The sequence below is a fragment of the Coenobita brevimanus genome, chromosome 64, assembly GCF_032717465.1.
Source record: "Coenobita brevimanus isolate Jiangsu-jjx chromosome 64, ASM3271746v2, whole genome shotgun sequence".
Taxonomy (NCBI): domain Eukaryota; kingdom Metazoa; phylum Arthropoda; class Malacostraca; order Decapoda; family Coenobitidae; genus Coenobita; species Coenobita brevimanus.
The window spans coordinates 29,230,915-29,243,191 of NC_137017.1; the positions used below are offsets into that span (position 1 = coordinate 29,230,915).

General features: G+C 45.1%; 1 protein-coding gene across 1 annotated transcript in view; it reads right to left on the reverse strand.

Annotated features, from left to right (window-relative positions):
- LOC145404722 (uncharacterized) overlaps window positions 1–12,277 on the reverse strand; it is a 385,254-nt gene that overhangs the window by 26,572 nt on the left and 346,405 nt on the right. The window contains exon 9 of the mRNA XM_080276272.1: window positions 6,958–7,117. Within this exon, the coding sequence (XP_080132398.1) occupies window positions 6,958–7,117 (160 nt within the window). The remainder of the gene's footprint in view (window positions 1–6,957; window positions 7,118–12,277) is intronic.

Below are 12,277 nucleotides of genomic sequence, written 5' to 3' on the forward strand. Positions count from 1 at the left end.
GATTTTACAAGAGATGTAACATGATCTTTCCAAGATAAGTCCCGAGTAAATGAAAGCCCAAGCATGTTCAAGGATGATGCAGGATTAAGCTGAATATTATTAAACATTAGTGGGTATACCTGTGGAAGATTTTGTCGGGTTGATAGGTGTAAGAACTGAGTCTTAGATGCATTAAAGACAACCATATTATTTTTACCCCAGTCAGAGATACGAGCCAAGTCAGACATTAGGTGTGCCATAGCCTCATCCCTTGTTTCTTGAAGTAACTGTTGAGATGGGCGTTGCGGGAACCGAATGGAAAGGTGAAGGATGGAGTCATCAGCGTATGAGTGGATAGGGTTAGATGTACAGCTTAGAAGATCATTGATGAATAAAAGGAAGAGAGTTGGTGATAGGACAGAGCCCTGAGGAACACCACTGTTGATAGATCTAGGAGAAGAACGATGGCCGTCTACAACAGCGGCTATAGAACGACCAGAAAGGAAGCTAGCGATGAAGGCACAGATAGAAGGATAGAAACCGTAGGAGGGCTGTTTGGAAATTAAAGATTTATGCCAGACTCGATCGAAAGCCTTTGAGATGTCAAGTGCAATGGCAAAGCTTTCGCCAAAGTCCCGAAAGGAGGATGACCAGGAGTCTGAAAGGTAGGTGAGAAGATCGCCAGTGGAGCGTCCCTGACGGAACCCATACTGACGATCGGAAAGAAGGTTGTGATAGGAAAGATGTCTTAAAATTTTTCTATTAAGAATTGACTCGAAAACTTTTGAAATACAGGACGTTAAAGCAATTGGACGATAGTTGGAGGGTTGGGAGTGGTCACCCTTCTTTGGGACTGGCTGAATGAGAGCAAACTTCCAGCAAAAAGGAAAGGTACAAGTTGACAGACAAAGACGAAAGAGTTTGCCTAGGCAGGGTGTAAGCACAGAAGCACAGTTCTTGAGAACAATAGGAGGGACCCCATCAGGCCCATATGCCTTGTTAGTACTGAGGCCAGTGATGGCAGAAAATACACCAACTGAAGAAATTTTAATGTCAGCCATGAGGAAGTCAGAGGGGGGAAGTGATGGAGGAACAGCACCGGAATCGTCTAAGGTGGAACTGGAGGAGAAAGTCTGTGCGAAGAGATCCGCTTTATCAGTAGAAGAAATAGCTACAGAACCATCAGAGTAGAAAAGAGGAGGGAAGGATGATGAGGTAAAGTTGTTAGAAAGATTTTTGGCAAGGTGCCAGAAGGAGCGGGAAGAATTCGAGTTGGAGAGTTGAGAGCATTTAGTATGGATGAAATTATTTTTAGTAGAGCGAAGAACAGACTTAGCACGATTCCGGGCAGAAACGTAAAGATGATGTGATTCAGGGGTGGGTTGGCTCCGGTACCTTTTGTAGGCCCTCTCCTTGTTGCGGACAGCATTAGAACAAGCGTGATTAAACCAAGGCTTTCTTGCGTTAGTCAAAGGATATGAGAAAGGAATGTATGCTTCCATGCCCGAGAGAATAACCTCTGTAATGCGCAAGGCACACTCAGATGGCTCACGGCCATGGAAGCAATAATCATTCCAGGGAAAATCAAAGAAAGAAGCTCCAAAAGGACGAAAACCTGGACCAAGTTAAGGTGAACGAACTAGAGTCAAATCAACCCCAGTTTACTGCACTTGACCTTCATCTGAGCTGAAAGGGGTTACGAATCTCTGTCAGATTAAAACAAACGCACCGTAGTTGGTACCGTAGCCTAATGGCTGTAGACGGTAGTTACAGATAAGATTTACCTGTCCCTCGTAACCATTTCACTACTGCAACTTCCTCATTATTACATTGTGTTCAGTTTGAGGGACACATGTTGCTGTGAACAAGTTATAAGCAATCTCCCTTAATATGTTCAGCACGATGATGTCTTTAACTATACATGGTTTGCTGACATTCTTCAAATGATTTTATGTAGCTGGGAAAAGCCTTGTATTGACGAGAATATGAGACAGTTAAAAATTACGGAATCCTATAATATCATCCCTCGTACCGGGTATTTCCCAGTCCGCAAAAAAATTACGACCTACTGTGGACACGAAAAAGGGCAGTATGGATGATCGCTGGAAAAGACTCCCTGGGGTCCTCTAAAAGCAAGTGTATCTTAGCGCGGGTGCAAGGTAAAGAGGTCCCCAGAGAGGCAGAAACCAAACCAGACATAACGAAATCTAGACTGGGCACGAGAAACGGCAGTACTGACACCGGCTGATGACCAATCCCTGGAGTGAGCACTAAGCCTAGCCTAACACCGAACCTAGACGCGAAAAGGGTGCAGTATGAGCAACGTTGTGGTGTTGATGCAATGTCATTGAAAGCGTTAAAAGATGGTTTGGTCATATGGAGGGGATGGAGAATGGGAAACTGACTAGAGGAGTGAATGTGAATGATGTAGACGGGGAGAAAGGAAGGGGGAGACCGAGGATGAGTCGCGGGGATAGAGTGGAGAAATATTTTAAAAGGGGGCCGTGAGTTGGGAGGAAGGCAACCATGATGGAGGACAGGACGACATAGAGTAGATCTGTTTGTCGCCACCCCTTACGGGATTAGGGTGTCTGGCTAGGCTATATATAAACAGTAACATCGGCAGGATGTAAGTCACTCATGTTAACATTAGGTAAGCTTGTGGTCAAATGGTTAGAAAATTGATTTGCTGCCTGAAAGGACGCGAATTCGATCCCGGGATGGTGGAAGGAAGAGTCTAATGATTTGAAATTGGTTGAAGTGTATGGACTTCGGCTTGAGAAAGAGGAGGGGCCTCAGAAAGACAAATACAATTGGTAGGTTAACCTAACCATGGTGTGTTACTTTCTCGCAGAAACACGTGCACTTTTTTCCCCATGAGCAAGCAGTGTGAGAGATGGTTACATTATATGGCTACGTCAACTGTGTTCCTTTTTTATTTTTATTTTTCATCACTAAGCGATTATATAAAGCTGAGGGCAAGGCATGTATTTAGTAGTTTATGTCCAGTTAATGCAGAAAATATAATCTGTGTTAATGTTCTCATGGCGGGCATAACTCTAGTGTTCTATTCCAGCTAATGCCAGACGATGACATTCAGCTGTAAGCCAGAGAAGCCTGAATATTAATTATAAAACGAGATACGCAGCTGGTCATTGTATACGGCACATGAAAATCTCTGTAGCACAACCCTAACATAACCTAAAACTCGACCTAAATTACAGGCACATGCAAAATGAAATCCGCTTACAGTGAGATTCGAGATAATGCTTGCTCATTATACACTAACATTTCCCCAAAACACACATTTAACTCCTTGAATACGGTGAACTTGTTTTGTTTTCCTACCAACACATTATTTCTTTCTAATTATGAGATCTCTTAAGATTAATTGAAATAAAAACGTCTATTGTTTATAAGAAAGCTGTGGTAAAAGACGCGGTGAGGCAGCACATATATCGGCTTTTGTCCTAACATACTTTCATATATCGTTTTGGTAAAGTGGTATTCATATATTATTGACTCAAGTAGGCTATAATGATAGGATATTGAAAAAAATTTAGACAATTCTTTTTTTTAGCATAACTTAGCCCCGAGTTACTCAGATGTTGCAGCTCACCAATCAGGACGAAGGAATGACAGTTTTTGATCGTTAAGGTTAAAAAGAGGTAATAAAGTACCCGCAGTTAGCAGAGACACGGAAGCCTATGAATCCAGTAGGTAACGATATCATGTAGGTAACGATACTCATTTGTTTAACGTCGTCACTCCGGCGATGTATTGCTGTTTTGTTCTTGCTGCCACCAGACTATTTCATTCACCTTAGGAGAGACTTTTCGGACAGATAGGGTAACTGGAAGACTTAGAGTTTGTCTTCTATAGCGCCAGGTCACTACTAGGCGGTTCTCTTAACACGTTTACCTCCTTCTGCTGGCAGGTAAACGTAACTGTAAGACATCACCTGACTTAAAGCGTGAAAATGGGCTGCGAAGGGAAGTAAGTTGAAGGGGACATTGGTCCGCCTCCACAACTGATTTATTTGCATCTGAACGAAGAGAATTCCCTAAATAGGCATCGCTGAGGAGGTATAGAACTAACTGAGGATTCCATCATAAGCGTTGTGACAGTGGGATGAGTTGCTGGTGGGGGTAATGGTGGTAGATGTGTTAGTCAGGAGAAAGAAATAGTGTCAATGGTCAGGGCACCTGTGCTTAGCAGCGTGACTGCCAAAGGTGCCTGAGGACTCGGATCATTGGCGTAAAGGTTTATGATTAGCATTGTAACAAAAAACAGTGAGTGGAAGTGTTCTTTTCTGAGGAGGAGGAGGAGGAGTTCAGATATGAAGCATGCATTTAGGTCTACAGTGAAAGAGTATGCTTAGTTAATCGCTTCAGTTCTATGACGTATTTTAGCTATTTCATTTTTGCCGTCCACAAGCTGTTATATTCAGCTCTAGTAATAAACTCGAAAAAGTCTATCGACCTAAATAATTTCGTCTAGAAGTACCGTAGAAAGAATTTTTAAAAAGTCGCTATATTGATGGGTTTAATATACAGAAGCTCCTCCCGGACACACAACTTTAATACTCGCCATGCTTTAACACGCTTACAAAATGGCCAGGGACATAAAATATTCAGTGTACTAGCCTACCCTAACCCCCTTCTCCCGTGCCCAGAGAAACAGCGTTAGCGTTAAATTTGACTCGCCTTAAGCAAGATAAAGTAAATGAATTTCGTGAACAAAGTGAGGTGAAATAGTCTCTCGTATACTAACCTCTCCCAGAAACTCTACTTTAAATCTGACTAGGCTGATGTGAGACGATCCTCTGTCTTTATATGCATGTTTTTCCTAGAACCATGGCTTCAGTAAAACATTAATTACTTTACACACTTGAGGAAAATGAATCTGTGTACCGTGAAAGACGTGCTATCTTGTCTATGCGGTCTGGTCCCCCTTAGAATCGCTACTTTTAATATACGACTGCCGTATATCTTCTTAAGGTATATTGGAGGGTATTTTAAAGTAAAGCGGTGTGAAAATATACAGTGAAACGACTTAGTTACCTTTGCCGATACCTACTTCAAAACTATGCATTGATTTCAGAGAGAAACTAGTCTACTTTACTGTCCAACTTGATACCGGTATGTAGTTATGTATACAGGGAGACGAAATACTTACTGATATCTAACAGTGAATGAGAGGGAAACAGTAAGGAGGTTTAGTTAGTTCTCTTCCGTTTCAAACGATACAGACCACATTTTTAAAGCGACTGTGCCTTATTCTCGATGGGATCTGTGTTGTCGCAAACGTTAGAGAAAGAAGAAATTAAGTTGTAACAGGTGTCGTCGTCGTCTTGGTCGTCGTCGTCGTCGTCGTTGTTGTTCTCCAACTTCTTCTACTTCCTCACTCTCTCTTGTACCCCCTCCCTCACTTTAATAACCCTTCCCGCCTTTTACTTCCCCCCCCCTCTTGTACCCCCTCCTACTGCTTCTGCCCCTGTCCACTCTCTTCTGCCTCATCCCCCTTTGTTGTACGCCCATTCCCACATCATGTACCCTCTTTCCCACATCATGCACAGTACCCTCTTTCCCTTTATTGCAACGGTATCCACTCCTCATATATTGTACACTTCCTTATTTGTACCTCCTGCCCTATTCTCCCTCTCCCTCCTCCTCTCCCCCTCCCCATCTCTCCCTTTCCCCCTCCTCCCTCTCCCCCTCCCCATCTCCCCTTCACCCTCTCTCCCTCCCTCTCCCCTTCCCGCTCCCTCACTCGCTCTCCCTCCCTTCTCCTTCCTTCCTCTGTTTTTCTTTTCCCCCTCTCCTCCAATTTTTTGCTCCATTCCCTCTCCCCTCTCTTCTTTTCTCCTTCCTCTTTTCTCTGTCCCTTCGCTTACCCTCTGCCATCGCCATACCTTTTTGTCCTTTACCGTCCCCTTCTCTTGCACACCCTCCCTTCTCTTTTGCACCCCTGTTTGTGACCTCCATTTTGCCATCCCTTCTTTTTCTTGCCTGTCCTTCTCCTCTCTTACCCCTTGTTTTCACTCCACTCCACTCTTCTTCCTTCATTCTCATTCCTTCTTCCTTCTCCTCCCTTCCTCCTCCTTTCTTGTCCTCTTCCACTCCCTTTATACTCAGCCCACTTCCCCAGTCTTCCCCCCTGTTTTCTTTCCTTCTCGTTCCTCCTCCCCCCTCCTACAGTTTACTCAACCAGCTTTCCTTGTCTCTTCTACTCCTTTCTTTCCCTTTTCTTTCCCACGTCTCTCTTTCCTGTCTCTCCTCCTCTTCTCTGTGTTCCCTCCTTTCTCTCCTTTTCTTGCCCCAACTCACACCTGAAGGAGAGGGCGACGGCATTGTTGGTGTCCTGTCCCTTGAGGTTGGTGGCTCCACAGATGTAGGAACCCGAGTGCCGACGCCCCATGTGTTGCACCAGACTTAGCTCACTCGACACAGCACCCTATCTCGTCCCCTAGCCCTCTGTCCCGTTCCCTCGCCCTCTGTCCCGTCCCCTCGCCTTCTGTCTCGTCCCCTCGCCCTCTGTCTCGTCCCCTCGCCCTCTGTCTCGTCCCCTCGCCCTCTGTCTCGTCATCTCCCCCTCTGTCTCGTCATCTCCCCCTCTGCCTCGTCATCTCCCCCTGTCTCGTCCTCTCACCCTCTGTCTCGTCCCTTCCCCCTCTGTCTCGTCCTCTCCCCCTTAGTCTTGTCCCCTCCCCCTTAGTCTCGACCCCTTACCCTTAGTCTCGTCAACTCACCCTTTTTCTCTTCCCCTCTCCCATCCCCTGTACCCAGCCTACTTCACCCCTCTCTTCTACTCTCACCCCCCACCTCCTCCTCTCTCTCTTCCCCCCCCTCCTTTCTCTCCCCCCTCTCTCTTCCCCCCCTCCTTTCTCTCCCCCCCTCCTCCTTTCTCTCCCTCCCTTCCTCCTTTCTCTCCCTCCCTTCCTCCTTTCTCTCCTCCTTTACTCGTGCCCCAACTCACGCCTGACGGAGAGGGTGACGGCGTTGCTGGTGTTGTGTCCCTCTAGATTGGTGGCTCCGCAGGTATAGGAGCCGGAGTGCTGTCGCCCCACGTGTCGCAACACCAGACTCAGGCCGCTCACCACAACCCCGGCGCTGACGTTATGCCCCACCACCTCGCCCTGGGGAGTGGCCAGCTGGTGAGTGGTGGCAGGTGGTGGAAGGAGGAATCGTGGTACAGCTGTGGTAGTAAAGGTGTGGTATTGAAGGTGTGGTAAAATGATTCGTGGTACGGCTGTGGTTGTGAAGGTGTGGTAGGGAGAATAATGATACAGCTGTGGTAGTAAAGTTGTGGTATTGAAGGTGTGGTAAAATGATTCGTGGTGCGGCTGTGGTAGTGAAGATGTGGTAGGGAGAATAATGATACAGCTGTGGTAGTAAAGTTGTGGTAAGAGGAATCGTGGTACAGCTGTGGTAGTCAAGTTGTGGTAGGAGGATCGTGGTACAGCTGTGGTAAAGATGCGGTATGTTTAACCCGTACAGTAATCCTCGGGCTGAAGTGATAAGCATAGAGAAGTGATGATACTGGTCTCCGTATAATGATAGAGTGGTATAAATAACGTGAGTGGATGGTACGATGGAATAAGCTGTGATGGTGCAGGAGTTAGGGAAGGGAGAGTGCTGGGGGAATTGAAGGAAAATTAACTGTGGCCGTAAAGGAATCTGGTCAAGAGTTTGCGGTGGAAGTGATCAGGGTGGTGGAGATTTGAGGGAAGATATGATGATGATGTAGGGAATGGTGGTGAAGGAAAGAAAGTGTTTGAGGGATAATGATGGTGACGAAGGGCGCAGTGATGACGGAAAGAAAGGGTGTTGCAGGGGGAAAGAAAAGATGATAGGCAAAGAGGCATTGGAAAGAAAGGTTGTTTGGCAAGAGAAGTACAGGTGGGCATAGGTAAAAACAAAAAAATAATCTATCTATCTATCTATATACCTAGGCTGCTTCCCCCAAGGAAAGGGAGGTAGCCGTGACAGGACGACACACTCCCCATTTACTCATCCATTCAAACACATTCATTCGCATCTTAGCCCCAAAATAAACAAGAAATATACAATTCTAAGAAAATAAACAAATGGGTGGGAAAGGAGGTCCGGATGATGATGATATAAAAACAAAATGAGGGAATAAATGATGGTAGAGGACAAATGATGAAAGAAAAAAGGGTGGAGGAATGGCAGTTATTGGCGTCATGTGAGGAGACTTGCCATAATATTGTAGTGGTAGAAAAAGGCAAGTAATGGCTAAACCTGCAAAAGAATGCACAGTTTCAATTTGTGTGGCAGTGATGGAAGCAAATCTAATACGGAGATAGTGTGATAACTGCTGGAGGCCTAACTACTTGATAATCTAAACCCCCATTCTCACTAAGTTAAAAATAATAAATGATCTTATGGTTGCAAATACAGAATACAATGGATAGCACCGTATTGGACGATTTTAGAGAAGGCTGTTTCTACCCCCCTTACTGCTAAAATCCTCCCAAAATCAGAATAAAACCGTCTGCCTTTCAAATAGCAAGGGAAAAAAATAAGCGTTGCGGTGCTGAAGGGGTAAAAAAAATCTATTACCCTCTTGAAAAATGCAATATAAAAATCAGGGCAAGTTTTACGTAATGGAAATTGCCGGTAAAGGTGGTTCGTGACAGAAACCGGGAAATTCGCAAAGGTTTCACTGCGTTCGGGTTATTGACTGTAGGGCTTTTGGCGCAGGAAATGGCTTTAATGGCCGGGAAAACTATGAGTGGCAAATTTTAGGCCGGCGATTTGGTATTGAAGGAGAGGCGATATTGATTGGAAAAAGCGTGTGTGTGAAAGGAGTGAAAAATTAGGTGGACTGGAACCTGGAGCTTAAGGCAGGTAATTGTTTTGCTTTAATATTTGTACCGAGGTAAATTTAGGCAGAATTGAGAGTAGTTGCATCAGTGTTCGGTTTTCATTTGCAACATTTATTACATCCGGATTTTGTAATCGCACGATATTCAGTGGATATTAATGGAACAGAGCACGATACGTGGTACGCTAATAAAGAAGTTATACAGGTTGTGAAATGAATAATTGCACTCGGCATATTTTAATAAGTACGGTACAGTATATCATTCGTCAGTTGCTCTTTACTGTTTTTGCACTGAATAAACAGGGAACTGGCCACTTGATACCTTTACATTATTCTGCATTAATTTTTTTTTTTTTTTTTTTTTTTTTTTTGTGCTGCATAGGTATTGACAGATTGGTAGGGAAGAACAGACTTAACTTTCTGTAGAGCAACGCTATATGTTGTCTGCTATGCCATCTTTTTTGCTACAGTGTCCACAAAAAACTACGAAGACTACATAATAGGGTTTCATTGCAACATGTAAATCTGACTTACCTATTTCCCCCAGTGTACTGTATAACTCGTCTAAAACAAGCTAATTTTTAGGAACACATCCCGAACATATTATAAGAAATTATTGTATCTCATTCTCGTTCATTCAAGACGGTTTTATTCAGCTGAGGAAAACACATTCCCGACAGAGGATTAAAACTGCTTACTATAATTTAATCCTTTGTAGGACAGGACGTCACTTTCGTAAATTATTTGTCACCACCAGACGATTTTGTTCAGCCGCACAAGACCCGTGCTGTTTGTCACGAAGAGGTCTGAAATACTGTATCTAGCTACTTGATTTGCATTGCCATCAAGCATGTGTGTGTGTGTGTAATTCACCGGGTCGGTCAGGATCACTTGATGGTCGTGATCGTCAGCTTTTACCCTCCCGGAAGGGAGCTGAGAGCTCATATAGTCCGATCTAAGGGCAAAGCTGTGACCTTCACACACCCACCCACCCGTCCCCTTGCTCAAGGGGGACAGTAACCACCCACTTCGTCAGTGAAACTTTTCGCAACCTGAGCGAGGCGCGAACTCCCGTCTACCAGATGGCAAGCAAGAACGTTACCACTGCACCGCGCGCGCGCGCGCGCGTGCGTGTGTGTGTGTGTGTGTGTGTGTGTGTGTGTGTGTGTGTGTGTGTGTGTGTGTGTGTGTGTGTGTGTGTGTGCGCGCGCGCATTTGCCGTGCTGGTGAGATAGTAAAAGACATCACACAATAAGGGGATATTAACCCATTCACTTCGGGGGATTCTTAGAATTTGGAAAATATATTTTTTTAATCCTCAGTATTAAAACAATCGACAGAGATTAACTTCTTTCTGACGGGATTCTGTTCAGCTGAGTAAAATCGTCCGGTGGTAGTCTAAATAAAAAGGAAATAAAAACTTCCTACCGTACATAGGGGGTTTATCAAAGTGAAGAAAACAACGTGATAGCGATGAATATTATAGTAAGAGTGGTTAAAGGTAGAGTAACGTAGTGAAGTTAGCCCATTCGTTCAATTTACAAAAGTCTTGCTATCTCCAGACGATTTTAAGATATGGAGAGATTTCGTCAACTGGGGGAGTCGGATAACGCCTTCATTGACCTTTTTGCTACAAGATGGCTTCCTGAATAGTTTAGTATTGGTACGAATAAAATGAAATAAGATGTCAACGTATTGCAGAAGAGAGAAGAAAAGGATGAAAGAGGCTTGAAAGACAGATTACTCCAGTAGGATTTAGGGGCAGATTGGAGAAGACTTAAAGAAATTAAACTAAAACTCAGTGTTGAAGAGACGTAGCAGATCAGACAGACACACACACACACACACACACACACACACACACACACACAGACAGACACACAGACAGACAGACAGACAGACAGACACAGACAGACAGACACACAGACAGACAGACACACAGACAGACAGACAGACACACAGACAGACAGACAGACACACAGACAGACAGACAGACAGACACACAGACAGACAGACACAGACAGACAGACAGACAGACACACACACACACACACACACACACACACACACACACACACACACACACACACACACACACACACACACACACACACACACACACACACACCGCTCGCTGGTGAAGTGGTAACGTTCTCGCTTGCCAACTGGTGGACGGGAGTTCGCGCCTCGCTCAGGTTGCGAAAAGTTTCACTGACGAAGTGGGTGGTTACTGTCCCCCTTGAGCAAGGGGACGGGTGTGTGCGTGTGTGAAGGTCACAGCCTTGCCCTTAGATCGGACTATATGAGCTCTCAGCTCCCTTCCGGGAGGGTAAAAGCTGACGATCACGGCCATCAAGTGATCCTGACCGACCCGGTGAATTACACACACACACGAGAGAGAGAGAGAGAGAGAGAGAGAGAGAGAGAGAGAGAGAGAGGCGAGCAAATAGATGAGGTGAGGAAGATAGTAAGTGGGCTGCAATTAGAATTAAAGTCAGAGTTTTATTTCCAGAAAAACGGGTTTTCAGCTTGTACAGTACAAAACTACAAGCATTTTATGAAATACCCGGTGCATACAAAGTTAATAATCCTTTTAGCTGAGAGACGGGGGGCAAGGGGGAAGGCAGGCGGACGAGCAGAAAGAGGACCGGCGAGTTGGAGGAAGGGAGAGAGGGAGGGAGATGAGGATGGAGGAGTTTGAGGAAGATAGCCGGAGCGGAAGAAGGCAAGGAAACTTCCCGACTGAACCAATATCCGACAAACTTGCAGGCTATGCGGACTCATTATCAAGGGGTTTTGCAGGCTAGTAAAGCATAGAGAGAGAGAGAGAGAGAGAGAGAGAGACGGAGGGAGGGAGAGAGGAGGGGGACAAATAGTGGTGATAGGGGAAAAAAAAAAATGTGCTCCTTAATCTTTTCAATTCCATGACGTATTTTAATCCTATTCTTGCATCTTCAGACGATTTTATTCAGCTTCCGTGTGACATGTTGTAGGGAAGGCGTTCGTGAAAGCTGCATGTAATCTCTCTATTTCCAAATCCCAAGAATAATAAATGAATTCGCCAAGAAACATCTAGATTTAAAATGAAAAATGTCCAGTGTAGGGGTTAATGAAAGTTGTGTACTGTGATGATGGAAATGAATGGAGGGCGTAATTAGTGGGAAGTGGTTTGAGGTGGGTTAATGGGAGTGATTTTAATGGGGGGGGGGGAGAATGGTAGTTTGGAGGGGAACTAGAGATGTGATAGACGGAGAGACTGTGAAGGGGAGAACGTGGTGGCAGGGAAGGGGAAGGGGGGAAGTTGTGGCAGGGAAGGGGGGAGGAAGTGGTAGTAGGGAAAGGAGGGGATAAAGTGTTGGCAGGGAAGGGGAAGGGGGAAGTGTTGGCAGGGAAGGGGAAGGGGGAAGTGTTGGCAGGGAAGGGGAAGGGGGAAGTGTTGGCAGGGAAA